The sequence below is a fragment of the Callorhinchus milii genome, unplaced genomic scaffold (assembly GCF_018977255.1).
Source record: "Callorhinchus milii isolate IMCB2004 unplaced genomic scaffold, IMCB_Cmil_1.0 Scaffold5, whole genome shotgun sequence".
Lineage (NCBI taxonomy): Eukaryota > Metazoa > Chordata > Chondrichthyes > Chimaeriformes > Callorhinchidae > Callorhinchus > Callorhinchus milii.
The window spans coordinates 1,452,341-1,468,363 of NW_024704746.1; the positions used below are offsets into that span (position 1 = coordinate 1,452,341).

At 45.1% G+C, this 16,023-nt stretch overlaps 1 protein-coding gene across 3 annotated transcripts in view; it reads right to left on the reverse strand.

Annotated features, from left to right (window-relative positions):
- patj (PATJ crumbs cell polarity complex component) overlaps positions 1–16,023 on the reverse strand; it is a 149,636-nt gene that overhangs the window by 64,372 nt on the left and 69,241 nt on the right. For all 3 annotated transcript variants that reach the window (XM_042334863.1, XM_042334864.1, XM_042334862.1), the window contains one exon: positions 10,968–11,121. In XM_042334863.1, the coding sequence (XP_042190797.1) occupies positions 10,968–11,121 (154 nt within the window). The remainder of the gene's footprint in view (positions 1–10,967; positions 11,122–16,023) is intronic.

The window sequence follows — 16,023 nt, forward strand, 5'->3', positions numbered from 1 at the left end:
ACCTCTTTCAGTCGTCATCACCGCTTCAGAACCCAGCGCGAAAGCAGGAGATCGTTTTTAAACAATGCAATTTTCCTAACAGGACAGCGGAGGTGAAATTTCACAGCATGCTGAGCCGCAGACTCCATTGGAGTCCTGTAGCTCAGTGGTTAGAGCACTCGCTTTGCAAGTGAGAGACCTGAGTTCAATTCCAGGCAGAGGGCAAAACCTTGGGCAAGTTTCCTTACTCCACACAGAGCCTAATAATAATCCCTCCAAAAACCCAAAACAATAATAAATTGGTCATTTTCAATCTACGACTGTTTGTGGGACATTTCTGTGCGCAATTGGCTGCCGCATTCGCCCACAAATATACAGTCAATTCACTTTACAGTGTGTTCTGTGAAGCGCTTTGGGACGTCCTCCCGACATGAAAAACGCTATATCAAATGCAAGGATTATTATTATTACAGCATGTCCTGTGAAGCGCTTTGAGATGATTCAATGATGTGATAAGGCACTATATCAAATGCAAGGATTATTATTATTATTACTACACCCTTACTTGTGTATGTTATTGGAGGATGTTTGGTATGAGCAGTGGGATATCATAAATATCTAGGTTGCATTCCAATATAATAGTAATAATAATCCTTGCATTTGATATAACACCTTATCACCCGCTCTAACCAATATGCTGCAGGACTCCAATGATGCTGTAAAGTATATTGACTGTGTATTTTGCGGACAAAACTTATTTTGTATGCTTATATGTACACAGTCTCCATGTGTTCAGATGGGCTTTAAAGAACCCTATGAGACGACTCGAAAAGAGAAGGGAGTTTTCCTCTCCTGGAGTCCCAGCCCCACAGATAACACCAGCCATTCACTTCCTGGCTGTTTGTGGCACTTTGCTGTGAGGAAACTGTCCGCTGAGTTACGTCAACCAATACATAGTCACTACACTTTACAGTGAAATCCTGTGAAGGGCTTTGAGAGGTCTCCACAACATAATAACAACAACAACAAAAACATCAAATTACACTTGTATAGCGGCCTTCACATCGGAAAGACAAAGAAGGCACTATATCAAATGGGTTTGAAGTTAACTTGGCTTGAAAGAGATGCGATGGCCTTGGATTATCATGTGGAGCAGCTATGTCTGCAATCTTACCTCAACTTCTCATAACGACACAACCTACACCAACAACAACTTGCGCTTACATAGAGTCTTTCACTGAGAATCGCAACCTGGGGCACTATTTGAAAAGTGGAACTGACAGCAATGCTCAAAGGAAGGCGACCGATGTGGGTTCCGTTCACATAGTGATTAGCAAGAGGTAAGGAATGGTATTAACTCCTGCGTTCCACGTGCACTGACAAGACATTTCAAAGGTTAAGCTTGAGCTTTGCGGAGGCATTGAACTGCCTATAATTTGGTGTAACTTTCCCGCAATGAGCAAGAGCCTGGGATTACGTACTTAATCGCAGCTCTGCCTCTCGATTGTTTTTTAAAAAAAGTATGTTTCCATCACAATCCATCTCGAAACCTGGGTTGCTATTTACAGAACTGCCAGCAATCCGCTCCCTCATTCGAGACAGCACAATGAGTCAGGTCAGGTACGGATAACACAAGGAAGCTGGGAGCTTTCAGTCACTGGAAACCGACACGCTCGGCTTGCTTTCACACTAATTCCAAGCTGCTTTCTTCCTCTGCTGTTCATCTATTTCACTCTCTCCCCCCGAACACCCCCTCCCTCCCCCTTCTTTCCCTCTCTCCCATTCGTTCCCTGCCATGTTTTGACTGATCAAATCTCAGTTAAAAAAACTCACAGCAACATGTTAGGACGTGAAGTTCTCCCAGACACTGCCTTCCATGGTAAAATGCGAAAAGTGCACTAAATAGTCCCGGGTGATTTTAACAACATACAGCGCACACCGAGCAAAGAGATGCCAAGTGCAATTTAGGCGAAGCCTGCCCACAAATGCACAGTCACTACACCCAATACCTCATCGAAGCCCAGTGCTTTCTTCGTTATGAGGCATTGTATCTTCTCAATGTCAATTTATGGAATTAATATATATATCTTTAAAAAGATACATTATCAAATCTCAAAGGGTCAAAGGGCTAAGTGGATTCGCAAGGATGAAATGAGTGACCAATTTTATTTGGGGATTGTTGGTCAGAACATTGGGAGGTAGAAACTCCCTTCTCTTCTCAAGTAATGTCATTGGATTTTACCATTCACCTGAACAGGCACAGAAGGAACCTCGGTTTAACATGTCAATGCAGCACTCCCCAGGCTTCTGTTTGGCGTGTCAGCCTGGACCATGTGAGGTCTAAGTTCCGACATGGGACTTGACTCCACAACCTTCTGACTTAGAAGAGAGTGAAAGTGCTACCGACTGAACCAGACTGGCACCCACTGTAATGAGAGCACCTCACATTCCTTTCAGTGGGAAATGAAACCACATCAAACAGTTTATCCTCATAACTGCTCCTTACTGCTTAGTCTGAGAGCCAGTCAACAGCAGTTACAAGATATGGAAATGCTGTACAACGACAACAACAACAAAATTACATTTGAATAGCACCTTTTACGTTGGGTGGACGTCCCAAGGCCTTGGACAGACAGAGTTTCGGACCCGAGCTGAGGGTCTGGGTGGGGGAGGGTGGAGGGCGGGGGGGAGTGCAAAGGAGGGAAATCGAAAGCATGGTCGAAGAGAAGGGTCTTGAGATGGGTCTTGAAGGTGGCAAGGGAGGGGCCAAGGCGGAGGGACTGCGGGATGGAGTCCCAGAGGGTGCGGGCAGAGTGGCAGAAGGCCCGCCCGCCAATAGTGGTTTGACCGAGGCGGGGGACGTGAAGCAGGCCAGATCCTCAATATATAGCATGTATGAGGGTTTCGGCGGTCTACGGTGTAAGACAGTGGCGGAGCTGGGCGATATTGCGGAGGTGGGGGAGGCAGAACGGGTCATGGCGCAGATGTGGGGTAGAAAGGATAGTTGAGGGTCAAACAGGATGCCAAGCTTCCAGCCTGGCTTAGTAAAGTGGAGTGTGCAACCATGGATGGTGATTCTGTCAGCGCCTAATGTGAGGAGGCGCTGAGGAGCCAATCAGGAGAGCCTCGGTCTTGTTGACATTTAACGGGAGAAAGTTAGCTCTCCTCCAGGACTTGATGTCTGACAGACATTCTGTCAGGACAGCAGTGGGTGGAGGCAGAGGTAGAGTTGGGTTCATCCGCACACATGTGGAAGTTGACCCCATGTCTGCGGATGATGCCACCCAGTGGGTGCATATAGATATTGAAGAGGAGGGGACCAAGGACAGAGCCCTGAGGAACACCACACAAGACCGTGCGGGGGCGAGAGGAGAAACAGTTTGTGGAGATGAAGTGTAGGTGGTGTGAGAGGTACGATCTGAACCAGTCAGGGACAGAGCCGTGGAGGTTGAGGTGAGAGGTGAGGCGGTGGATAAGGATAGAGTGGTCGATGGTCAAAGGCAGGAGGATGAGGAGGCAGGGGGAGCCCTGGTCGCAGATGGACAGAATGTATTTGTCACTTTGACCAGGGCTGTGGGCAGCACGGAAACCTGATTGGAGGGATTCGTGAAGGGTGTGACGGGAGAGGAAGGAGTGAAGCTGGGAAGCAACAACTCACTCCAGGGCTTTTGAGAGGAAAAGGAGGTTGGAGATGGGGCGGTAGTTTGGTAGTAGAGATGGGTCCTGGTAGAGTTTTTTAAGGATAGGAGTGATTGTATTATAGTTTTGGAATCCATAGCTCTTGTATTCCCTTAAAAAGGAACAGATACGCCGATGATGTCAGTGGCATCCTGATGGCATAATCATCACCAGTGTATAAGGGACATAGAAACACAGGAACGGGAGTAGGCCATTCAGCCCCCTGATCCACCATTATATAAGATCATTGGTGATCTGTACCTCCACTCCGATTACCCGCCCTTGTCCCATATCCCTTGATATACAAAATTACAGTCGATTCACTTTACAGTATATTCTGTGAAGAGGTTTGAAACGTCTCAAAGACGTCATAAGGCGCTATATCAAATGTAAGGATATTATTATTATTACCTGACTAACAAACATCCCTTTCATGTTTCAGACTGTGGGGCTTGGTACCTTTCTTAAAAGGAAAATTAGGAATAATAATATTAGCATTAGTAATAATAAAAATACATTCAAAATTTTACATTTAACACAGCGCCTTATCTGGATAACTTTCGCCCACAAAATACACAGTGAATTTACTTTACATTATATTCTCTGAAGTGCTTTGAGATGCCTCAATGATGTGATAAGGCGCGATATCAAATGCAACGATTATTATTATTGTTATTATTATAATGTAACTGAGCCAGTGGTTAATCCCTGAAGCAACACTGAGATTGCTTCAGGCATCAGATTCGGTTTGAAACTGACTTAAGCTGATCACCTGTTAAGTTTTGCTCAGAATAAAAAAAAATTAAGAAAGGCACGACGTACGGCACAAAATCGACAATTTCATAAGCTTCTTACCTGGGAATTCACACTGCCCCATATCTGCACCAGTTAATTAATCTACCTGCATCCTCGAGTTCAGATGCACAGTGGCAGCTCCTGACAAAACCTCTTTCTTCCTCTATCTCTCTCTCTCTTTCTCTCTACTAAGCACCGTGATCTCGCTCTTGCGTGATTTTTCTCTCTCCTCGAGGGCATGCACTCAGTCTGTTTCACTTATCAGCAACAATCAATTATCTAGTTTAATAAAGCGAAGCATTGACGCACACGTGCACAGACAGTCCTCAGTCACTGGGACGGAATCACAGACGGTCGGTCGGAAGCCATTGGGAGTTGGCTGCTTTTTGTTGTTAACCCTAAACCCAGTCAAGCAGCAGCACTTGGTGTCTGCCCTGACAACGTGACACTCGCTCAACAATCTGCTCGGATTCTGGATTGCTCTGTGCTCTGGAACAACAGTGCTGTAGCTTTGTGTATTACATTCTGCAGTGCCCTGTCCCTGCCATTGAGCAAGACCCATGGTGGGGGATGAGTGTACATTATACCATCACATCTTCCCAGTGGATGTGTAGAGAGCATCAATGCAGTAACACTTGCAGGAGCTATTGTTGCAATTGAGCTGATGACCACAACAACTTGCATTTATAGAGCGCCCCTCACGCAGGGCAGTGCTCGGAGCGCTTAATAGTAATGGAGCTTGACGCCGAGCCAGTGGGGAGGGAGGAGGTGACCGTAGGCACAATCGAAGAGTAGGGTCTTCGGGTAAGATCTGAAAAAGGGGAAGGAGGAATTGAGTTCCAAAATTTCGGGGAGTAGGGGCTGAAAGCACGACCGCCAATGGCGGAACGGAGGGGACGAGGGACAAGCAAGAGGCCAGGAACAATACACTGCGTGGCACTAGCTCTAAAGACTGCCAGTTCTGAACTGAATTAAATAACTCAGACTATCTGCAGCAAGACTTTTTTTTAAATGAGATCAGCATTAAATCTTAATCAGATCCAAGCAAAAACAAGTACAGTTTTGAGAGAGGAATCTAATTATAATAATAAATAATAATCCTTACATTTGGTGTAGCACCAGTGACATCAGGAGAGCGTCCCAAAGCACTTCACGAGCTATACTGCAAAGTGCAGTGATGTAGTGTCGAATATCAATTCAGCACATGTAGGGTTAATAGAAACAAGCTGGTGTTTTAACCTTCTTGGGAAGTGACAGGAGACAGTGAACTAGATGGGACTTTCAAGGAAGGTTAGCGATCGTACCAGTGATCTGAAACAATGAAGGCTCCAGCTCTCTCACTTCACCACTGTTAAGCGCTCCGAGACGCTATCCTGCATGAAAGGCCATATATAAATGCAAGCTGTTGTTCTCATTTACGTTATTGCAACACTACTTGAGCATCTCGGTATCTCACTAAAAACAAGCTCATTTACAGTAAATGCTGGAAAATGGTTAATTATAATCCTTACATTTGATACCCATTGTGAGGACGTCTCAAAGCACTCCACAGGCTCTCCGCAGGCACTCTGCAGGCACTCCACAGGACATACCGCAAAGTGCGGAGACTACGTACTTATCAGGTGATCGTCTCCTGTCACTTGTGTTGTGTCAGTTACGCTGGGGTCAATAACGCCCGAGTTATTTAGCCATTTATTTGCGCGGGGAAGCAAATGATGATTTTCTGGATTCCCAATTTATCTTTTTGTTAAGAATTCTGCGTTCGAAAGAAATCAGAAAAATCAAACCAAGCTTTCCCCATTTACATTCTAACACCCTCAACGTGTGCTAGATAGAGAGCAACGTTCAACAACAGAGGTCAAAACTCAGCTGTCACTTTGAATGCCCCAGTCTAGAGCACAACCTGTTGGGTTACCAGTATGGGTTGAGTTGGGCCATTTGTTCCATTGGTGATCTTCCAGACAATCTTTGTTCTCTGCATCTAAATCTTTGAATATTTTGGAGGCTTAATGTGTCATTGAACATCTCCTTAAACCTTTGACATGGCTAACTCATTTCCTAAAATATAGCTCTATCTGTTCCACAGTTGAAACCTCCTTGTCTTGTTTTTATTGTACTTATTTGGGAATTGCCAAGGGCTCCCTTCTCTCTAAACTGGTCGAGGCTCCTACTGCGCTCTCGTTCACAATTTTACCCACAAATAGCTCAGCGTTAGTCTTACAAAAATGGATGTTACACCATGACATTATCACTCATTTCATCTATGTACCCTAAAGGAAGGAAAGGAAGAAGGGAGAAAGAGAGAGAGAGAAAGAGATAAAGAGATAGAGAGAGACAGATAAAGAAAGAAAGAGAGAGAAAAAAATAAGGAAGGAAAGTGCAGATGATCAGGGAATGAATGCGATTCCAAGCTGTTTTTGGATCAATCACATTGTGTATTATGCACACACCAGCCCCAAAGTAATACATTACTCTATACATGTCGGTAACCCAGCCTCGACCATCTGTGCTTTGTATTGAGCTCAGCCAGGATTTCCAGGAAGACATTCATAGATCTAAAAAAACACACAACACACCAGCGCAATATGGGAGCAAATTGAGTTGAAGGAGATCTAAATAATGCAATACAAGCAGTAATTGGGCTTGCAAACATAAAAAATCTAAATATCTAACCTCGGGAGGAGTGAATAGAGGGAAATGATTCAGTCAGACTTGTTCATAGGAATGAACAGATTGCACAGGCTGCAAGCCTGGAATCACTTCAAGCCACTAAGCCAATGGGGAGGGGGAGGAGGTTAAGTTATATATATAAAAAAATTTGCTCAATCCATGACTGTTTGTGGGATGCTACTGTGCGCAATTGGCTGCCGCATTTCGCCCACAAAATATATAGTCAATTCACTTTACAGTATATTTTGTGAAGCGCTTTGAGAAGTCTCAACGATGTGGTAAGGTACTATATCAAATGCAAGGATTATTTTTTAGTATTAAGTTGATCTCAAGCTTCAAGATCAAACCATCAGAACCCCCCCCCAAGTCCTTAAATTATAGCTCTGGCCTGAAAGCCGCCATCCCTGGTCTCAGTTGTTGTGGGAAACAGATATTTAGATCTATGGATCTATGTTTTCTGATTGTGTGAAACTAGAGTCTCTCTTTCTTTCTGCTGTCTGTCGTGTTGATCTCGAGCAGCTGAATATTATGTGTTCTCTACCCAACAATTCACCAGAGGCTATTAATCTCCATTGCAGCGTATTACTGCAGAGAGCAATTTGAAGCAGATTGTAAGGGGCGGGGGGGGGGGGAGCATCTATATACACACTGTATATTGTAGTGTACAGTGTATATTGTGTGTATTGCAGTATAAATAACTGAAGGTGGTAGGCAAGAGGAACCTTGCAACAACTCTCAGGTCAATAACAACAATAAATTACATTTGTATAGTGAGGACATCGGGAGGACGTCCCAAAGTGCTGGACGCTCAGGGTTTTGGATCTGGACAGCTGGAGCGTTGAGATCAGGATGGGTGGAGGGCAGGGAGTGTGGGTGTAAGAGGGTGACCAAAGGCCAATGAGGAAGGTCTTGAGACGGGACATGAAGGAGGCAAGGAAGGGAGCGAAGTATGTGGGATGGAGTTCCGGAGCTTGGGACAGAGAGGCTGAAGGCCCGACTGCCGATGGTGGGGGGGAGCAGGCCAGAGTCCACTGAGAGATAAATGCAAACTACATCTATAAGTTCATATTTAATCATAATCATCCTTGCATTGGATACAGAAGCTTTCATGACTATTTTAAAAAAGAAACGTGATAGCCAATTTACGCACAGGAATGCCCCCCAAACAGCCATGAAGTGAATGAATGATTTATTCTGGGGGATTGGAGGTGGAGATACTCCCTTCTCTGTTCAAGTCGTGCCATGAGACCTTTAACCTCCAATTGAACAGGCACAGATGAAAGCTCGGTTTGACATCTCATCTGAAGGATGGCACCTCGAACAATGCAGAGCTCCCCTCAGCCCTGCGCTGGAGTGTCAGCCTTCAAAATCATAGCGTTCCACATAGCGTTCAAAGTCCCGATGTAGGGATTGATCCCACAACCTTCTGTCTTGGGAGTCAATAGTGCTACCAAGTGAGCCAGGTTGTCACAAGACCCCATTCAAGAGATAGTTCATTCATATTATATATAGCTGGAAAAAAAGAAAATCCACTCGTGTCTAAAGCCAATAAATGTAAAATGAGGCATGTTAGACACCCCCACTTCATCATAAATAATGCCAGGCTAAAAAGGACCTTAGAAAAAGTACAGGTTTCAGGCCAGGGTAATTTAAGGTACTTGGCAGGGGTCTCTGACTTGATCTTGCAGCTTGAGATCAACTGAACCCAAAGTCAATGTACTCAAGTTTAATTCAAAATCTACACTGAGCGCTCTGAAATGCCGCCCGGCTTGGGGGGCGCTATATAAATGCAAGATGTTGTTGTTGTTGCGGGTTGAATGCCTGGCAGAACTGTGGACAAAGAGGCGTCTTGCTCACTATGCTCACTTCCCCAGCGTTGGAAAGCTTACGCACATGTGCACCTATGGAGACACCATGGGTATCAAACAAGGGCGATTACAGTAGGAGGAGGAGCAAGAATTCCCAATGGGTCAAAGCCTCCACCTTTGCTGCATTTTCTCTACTGCTTGGTATATCCCAGGCTTACAACACAGACCCGAAATTCTACCTTGGCTCAGCCTACGAGTCCAGTTTGTGGAAAATTCTTAAATTCGGCCATAAATTGGAACCTAAGTTGTCCACAGTTCCTATTAATAAACAAAATACTAAATCAAGACTGAGTTTAAGGACTTGTCACAATGTGGCACAATCTATGGATATTAAAATGGCTACCCTCTTAAACCTGACAGGCCTTTTTGGAACTCAAGTGTTTCAAGGCCGAAACCCAATTTGTTCTAAACATTTGAATGCAGATGCACGAACCACTGGCAATTACAAGACTGCAAAGCAATAATCCACAGACAGTGAGCCTAATGAGGATTAACACAGCAAACAAGACAACTGCAATACTATTTAATTGCTCTCATTGGACTTGTCTTTCACATTACAATAAAGTTTCACTTCAACTTCCCAACACATTTGCTCTGACTCATCATTGTGCTTGTGAGTAAACATATATTTATATATGATGAACTATTGTTGAGGATTTTTGGTTATATTATTTTAGATTTATGTTCATTAAATCATTTGCTGCCTCTAAATGTGTCCAGCATATGTTTGTTCCTTCTCTCTCTGTGTCTGTCTCTCCCTCCCTAGAATTTGATTTCTTCTTCACTGCAAACTCAATCTTCACCAGCGATGAATTTCAAGACGAGTGTAACTATTTAGTCTTGCAGCCTATGAGTATGAAATTTTAGGCCTCCCACCTGAACACCACCAATAAATTCCATTCATATAGCACTTTTCACGTCGAGAGGACGTCCCAAGACCCTGGCTGGAAAATCAAGGGTTTGCATCCGAGCTGTGGTTGGGATCAGAGAGGAGGTGGAGGGCAAGAGGGGTGGTCGTGGGAAGATGACCAAAAAACACAGTCGAATCTCAATCTTTTCAGTAGTACGCAATTTTACAAGACTCTCTTAACTCTGCTTTTAAAAATATAGAAACCATTCAGCCCCTCGAGCCTCTTCCGCCTTCCATAAGATTACGGCTGATCAGTACCTCAAGTCCAATTACCTGGCCTTGCCCCAATACCCTGACCTAACAAATATCTATCCACCTCAAACATTTTTTTCCCCACTGGGGAAAACCGGCTTCCAAATTTAAGGTTGAGTTCCAGAATTTCTCCACAATTCTGCTCTCTTAAATTATAAGGCAAAGATGGGCTCAAAGGCTAAGACCGAGGAGAGAATTCTCACTAAAGAAACAATTGTAATATAGTAAAACAAATAACTGCAACGTTTAAACCAGTCTTCTGACTGGTCTATTTATTAATAATTAATAACAATAATAATCCTCGCATTTGATATAGCGCCTTATCACGTCTTCGAGACGTTTTGAAGCGCTTCACCGAATATATTGTAAAGTGAATTGATCGTTTTGCGGGCCAATTTTGCACAGCAGACAAACAGTGGTGGATTGAGTGACCAAATTTTTTGAGGGGGAGGGGAGGGGCTCGGAGGATTATTACCCTCGGAAAACAATCACAATTATGATTATAATTACAATTACAATTATTGAAACAAATAACCAATCTATTAACAACCAATCAGTTAATAAATTAATAAGTTAATAAACAATTAATTAATCAATAATTAGCCAATCGACTAACAACCGGGTTCCTATTTACTGCTAGGTGAACAGAGGTGTGAGGAGTAAGGAAATTTGCCTAATCAGACGGAGTGTATAATGGGAGGAGGGCGTGGGGCAGGAAGGAAGAATGGGAGGTAATAAATATTGGATACACCCGAGTTCGTCAACACAGCACTAATCAAGACATAGAGACGAAGCTAATTGCTCATTGAACGTACGGTCACTGTTGCTCCTCTCTGTGGGAGCGCTGTCTGCCTCAGTCGGCTCGTCAATTTGCTGTGGCTCAGGTTCCTGCTGGTTCGCGATGGGCTCTCTGTAGGGTGGAGGCAGCCGCATGGGCGGAGGTGGACCACCTCCATCAGGTCCCAATTTCTAAATCAAACAAAAGGGGGAGAGAGGAAGAGCTATTAGAAGATAAACATACGAGCGAGAGCGAGATGCATTTTAAGTGAACACATTAGAAATTGAGCAAGGCAATACGGCTTCCAACTTCTGTTCCACATACAAGAAACACAAAGTACTGGGTCGCCTGCTTAACAATGACACCATCATTCACCATCACACTAACCATTTCCGAGCAGACATGAGAGCATTTTACAAAGCAAGACAAGGGCATAGCAGATACATGCAAAAGCATGGTTCGGGGCAGGTTGTGAGACGTTAGTTGACAGCACTGGGAGCAGGGAAGGTGGTGTGTTGGGTGGGGAGGGTGTGGGCGGAGTGGGAGGGAGGGGGGGGAGGATTCGAATTATGAACCAGCTGCCCTTTCAGACCAACATGGCTTCTGCAAACATAATCAATGAGATTCAATTAAGGCTGTAATAGTACAAAGCCACTAATGGCCGTGTACATTACCAGAAGTGCAGATAAACCCATTACGCAGGGAGGCATGATTTTTTTTTGTAGCAGAGTTCTCAGAGGAGGTTTAACAAGGACATTCAAGCTGGTCATCCCTCTCAGAGCTTCTCCTAACCACTGCTGCAGCATCTGTTGAGATATTCTGGGCTGTGCAGTCAGGCTGATAAAGAAGCTACCACAACAACAACTTGGATTTATATAGTGCCCTCCACGCCGGACAGCATCTCAGAGCGCTTTACAGTAATGGATCCTGGGACCGAGCCAGGGGGAGGGAGATGAACCAGGGGGAGGGGGAGGAAGGTGACCAAAGGGGCGGTCGAAAAGAAAGGTCTTCAGCAGAGACCTGAAAATGGGAAGGGAGGGAGCGAGGGGAAAGGAGTGAGGAAGGCAGTTCCAGAGCCTCGGGGCATAGTGGCTGAAGGCACGGCCGCTGAAGGTGGAGCGGAGGACTTGGGGGGACAAGGAGGAGGCCAGACCCGGAGGAACGAAGGCAACGGATACTGTGCTGAGGAGAGAGGAGGTCAGAGAGGTGGTGGGGGCTCTTGTGAATAATCATGTGGATCTGATGACCGGAAGTTCCCATTGATTGGAAGATCACAAATGTAACGTCGCTATTTAAGAAGGGTGGGAGACAAAAAATGGAGAACTATAGACCAGTTAGTCTGACATCGGTGGTAGGGAAAATTCTAGAGTCCTTAATTAGAGACGTCGTCGTGGGGTACTTAGAAAATCATAACATGATTAGGCAGAGTCAACATGGCTTTACGAAAGGGAAATCATGTTTAATAAATCTTATAGAGTTTTTTGAGGATGTAACTAGCAGGTTAGATAGGGGGGAACCAGTAAATGTGGTGTATTTAGATTTCCAGAAGGCATTCGACAAGGTGCCACATAAAAGGCTGTTGCATAAGATTAGAGCCCATGGAATTAAAGGTAATATATTAGCATGGATTGGAGAGTGGCTAACAGGAAGGAGAGTAGGGATAAACGGGGCTTTCTCAGATTGGCAGGATGTGACTAGTGGAGTGCCACAAGGATCAGTGCTGGGCCTCAGCTATTTACAATCTATATCAATGATTTAGATGAGGAAATAGAACTTAACATTTCTAAATTTGCGGACAATATGAAGATAGGTTGGAGAGTAAGCTGTGAAGATGACACACGATGAATGCAAAGGGAAATAGACAGGCTAGGTGAGTGGGCAAGAAGGTAACAGACGGAGTATAACGTGGGGAAGTGTGAAGTTGTTCACTGAGGTCGTAAAATTAGAAAAGCGGATTATTTTGTAGAGAGAGAGACTGGGTCGTGTTAGTGTTCAGAGGGATTTGGGTGGCTTTGTACGCCAGTCACAAAAAGTTAGTATGCGGGTACAGTAAGCAACTAGGAAGGCTAATGCCATGTTGGCGTTCGTTGCAAAAGGGTTAGAAAACAAGAGTAGTCTTGCTGCAGTTGTATAAGGCCTTGGTGAGACCGCACCTGGAATATTGTGTGCAGTTTTGGTCTCCTTATATAAAGGACATACTCGCCTTAGAGGGGGTGCAGCGTAGATTCACTAGGTTGGTTCCTAGGATGAGGGGCTTGACCTATGAGGAGAGGTTGAGTATATTCTCTAGAATATAGAAGAATTAGAGGTGATCTTCTAGAAATCTGTAAGATTCTTAAGGGGCTTGGCAGGGCAGATAATATGAGACTGAGAATGTTGCAGAATCTAAAACTAGGGGTCGTAGTCTCAAGATTAAGGGTCAGCCTTTTCAAACTGAGTTGAGGAAACATTTCTTCACTCAAAGGGTAGTGAATTTGTGGAATTCCCTACCCCAGAAGGCCGTGTATGCTCAGTCCTTGAACATATTCAAGACTGAGGTTGATAGATCTCTAAAGGATAGACGGATTAAGGGATATGGAGATTGGGCGGGTAAATGGAATTAGGTTATAAGATCAGCCATGATTTTATTAAACGGCAACGCAGGCTCGAGGGGCCGAATGGAATACTCCTGCTCCTAAGTCTTATGGTCTTATCACGAGCATTAGCACGGCTCATGCTGTCACTTCAAACAAGGTTCCTTTGATGAGGAGTCCCAATGTCAGGACACGTTCCAGCAAGCGGGGGTGAAGGTCACACCAACTGCCAGAGATTCCCGCATGGCACCAGAGTAGATTTCCCACAAGTTTCTTTGTGCTCTCGGATAGGGAACTCATCCAATTCAATGGGACAGTGGGTAAAGTCAGGATAGCAGCAATTACATGTGGACTGATCACTTGGGAACATAGGAAAACAGGAGAAGCAGGATGCCATTCAGCGCATCAAGCTTGTTCCACCAGTTTATTAATCCCAGCAGAAACAAAACCACCTTACATACTGTTTCAGAGCGCAAACAACTTACATTTATATAACGGCCTTCCTGCAGCATACTGTTTCAGAGCGCAGTACAGTAGCGTGTAGGATACCGGGAAAAGTTGAAGGGGAAGGACAAGGTGCATCAGCGTGGTCAAAGAGATTTACTGTAAAGTACACAGCAAAGTCTCACAAACAGCCATGAAGTGAATGATCAATTTTATCTGGAGAATTGTTGCTCAGGACATCGGGAGAAACTCCCTTCTCTTTTCAAATCGTGCTGTGGAATCTTTAATGCCCACCTGAACTAGCACAGACGAGGACTCGGTTTATAGTCTCATCCAAGCTCCCCCTCCCCAGCAAGGCCTTGGAGCATCAGCCTGGACAGTGAGCTCACAGTTTCAATGTGGGGCTTGATCCCATCACCTTTCAATTCAGACGGAAGACTGCTTCCAACTAAAACAGGGTGGTGTCCCATATTAACGGTGGAGTGGGACTAGTTGGGGAGCTCTTTCAAAGAGCCGGCACAGGTATGATGGACCGTGACCTCCTACCGTGCTTATAGGGTTCTATAATTTAAAAAGAAATACAAAATGGAAACTGAGGAGAACTCACAATAGCTCCCCCACCACCGCGCCCACACACCGCAGCTGCAATCTGGCAAAATAATATCATAAAGGGTAAACTTCAGAAGCTGTCAGAAGCAGTCCGTCCCCACTTTGAGCGACAGACGATGAAGCTTTTATTTATTGTGTTCACCAAGCTACCTTTCATTGGCTACAAAAAAAGTCATTCCCCTGCACCCCCAACCACCACCGACGTTCGAGTGGTTGCTTTGATCATCTTGACAAGCGTTGAAGACATACTTGGTTCTCGCGTGGTTACAATTGACATTTCTCACTGACAATAATGGTTTAATGTGACGGGGGTGGGCAGATTGCTCAGCAGCTCACAAATCACACATTGCAACCAGTCACTCAAAGACAACTCCCCGCGAGGACTCAGAGCCAACATCAGGCGTCAAACTCCTTCTTGTGAGGAAAGCATTTTCAAGATGCCCACCGCTGCACACACTAAAATATCATTAACTCTTGTCTCAGCAAATAAGAATGTTTTCAACTCTTCTTGCAGCAGCCAATTTTGCACAGCAGACAAACAAAACCAGATATTCATTTTCCAATGTTGCTTTCTTCCACTGCATTCGACAATAACAAATTCTACTTGTATTTATATCGCGCCTTTCACGTCGAAAGCATGTCACAATAAGCTGGTTTATGGTTTATGAGAGAATTCAAGGTTAACGAGAAAATTTGTTCATCGTGTAAAACAAAGTGAGGTGGGGGGAGCAGGTGGGGAGAGGGTGTCACAGAGAGAGGATGGAGCAGCAGATTACAGACAGGGAACTTGCTGGTCTCTCTGTATTCAGAGGGTAAATTATCCCCAGCCCAGCCTTCCCAGGGTAAGGAAGGGCAAAATCAGCCAGGGCTCCTACTCCTGGTCCCTCATGTATGTGTGTGACAGCTACTGTCTGTCTGTCTGTCGGTCGGTTGGTCTAGGAAGCGAGTGAGAAAACTTTAATAAAGTTGTACCTTATAGTGTGTCAACCAGGCTAATTCCACGGTCTTGCTTCCCCCCACCTCTCCGACCTCCTAACCCCCTACGACCCTGTTCGCTCCCTGCACTCAGTGGGCTCTGGCCTGCTTCCCTTCCCCTGCCTTGCTCGCCCCACTATCAGTGGGCAGGCCTTCAGCCACTCTGCCCACCCTCTGGAACTCCTTCCCGCAGTCCCTCCATCTCGTCCCCTCCCTCACCACCTTCAAGATCCACCTCAAGAATCTCCTCTTTGACCGTGCTTTCGATCTCCCTGCTTCCCCCCCATGCCCTCCACCCTCCCTGACCTTCAGCTTTGGTCCGCAACTCTGTCTTTCCAGCGCCTTGGGACGTCCTCCCGATGTGAAAGACGCTATACACATGTAATTTTGTTGTTGTTGTTGTACGCTCCAGTACAGTGCTGGGAGAGAAAGTGAGGGGAAGCACTGCATTGTCAGAGGTGCCGTCCTTCAGATGAACCATCACACCAAGGC